Source organism: Perkinsus marinus (assembly GCF_000006405.1).
Source record: "Perkinsus marinus ATCC 50983 genomic scaffold scf_1104296941270, whole genome shotgun sequence".
Taxonomy (NCBI): Eukaryota; Perkinsozoa; order Perkinsida; family Perkinsidae; genus Perkinsus; species Perkinsus marinus.
In genome coordinates, this window is record NW_003212576.1 from 1 (window position 1) to 989 (window position 989).

Sequence of the window (989 nt, forward strand, 5' to 3'; positions counted from 1 at the left end):
CGCTTCGCTCCGCTAGGCAGTTTCATGTCGTCTTGTTGAAACGGCTGAAACGGCTAGGCGTCGAATTCGTTCTCTTTTGCAGTTCTATGATCATATTGCTTTGTTACACTCGCTACTTTCGTCCTTGTCGATCCCATTAGTCGTCCCTTAGACATAGGTTGGCTTAGTAAGCACAAGCCTTTGGGACACTAGTGATCGTAAGACGACTGTAGCCATCTTGGCTCAAGATCGTAGTTGGGTTCTTCTCCCTCTTCCCTCATTGATTCTTCAACCCTTCCACCCCAAGGATAACTTAGCGATCTGTCTGCAGAAATGCCCGGTTCTTGTGTTAACAACCAGGTTGGTAATCAGCCAGCTCCGCTACATTCTACCGGGATCTCTAATCCCAATCTCCCAGACGACGAGGCCCCCTTCGACGCCTCTCCGAGATCTACTACTTCTACTAACGACGCCAACCGTCACTCAACTCGGCTGGCCAACCTCCCTGCAGCCCCTGGGCTCGACTTCCCTACAAGCAGAGCTACCAAGGGCAAAGATTCTAATTCAAGCTCCTGCTCGAAGATTCCAAGACCCCCGACCCCTAGGGAACTTGCACTCCCCAAGGGAACTGATGTACAACTTCGAGCTGAAATCGACGCCCTCCACGGCGACATCCAAGCTACTGTCGACCGATTCGCGTCGGTTGACGGACTCGCCCAAGCCCGAAGGTCGTGTAGCTACTAACGCTCTACTGGATTCCGGTGCTGAACAACCGCTATGTGCCGAAGATGAGTATAATTGATGGTGTGATGCTGGTCTCGTCCTCCCACTAGTCCCTGATCCACGGACCATCATCTTCGGTAACCCCTCACACCAATCAGCGACTCTCGGTAGAGCTAGTGTGATCCTACATCTCGACGACCGAACTTCTATCGTGGCCGATATACTAGTGGTCAGGTCGCTCAACTACCCCTTCATCGTGCCAACTAGTCTATTACGACGTACAGGTG

General features: G+C 52.2%; 1 protein-coding gene across 1 annotated transcript; it reads left to right on the plus strand.

Moving 5' to 3' along the window:
• Window positions 1-312: 312 nt before the first annotated feature.
• Pmar_PMAR003845 (hypothetical protein) lies at window positions 313-707 on the plus strand (the record flags this gene model as incomplete). The annotated part of the gene is made up of 1 exon (XM_002781840.1): window positions 313-707. A coding segment is annotated over one exon (395 nt), but the record flags the coding sequence as incomplete, so codon positions are not given.
• Window positions 708-989: the final 282 nt, after the last annotated feature.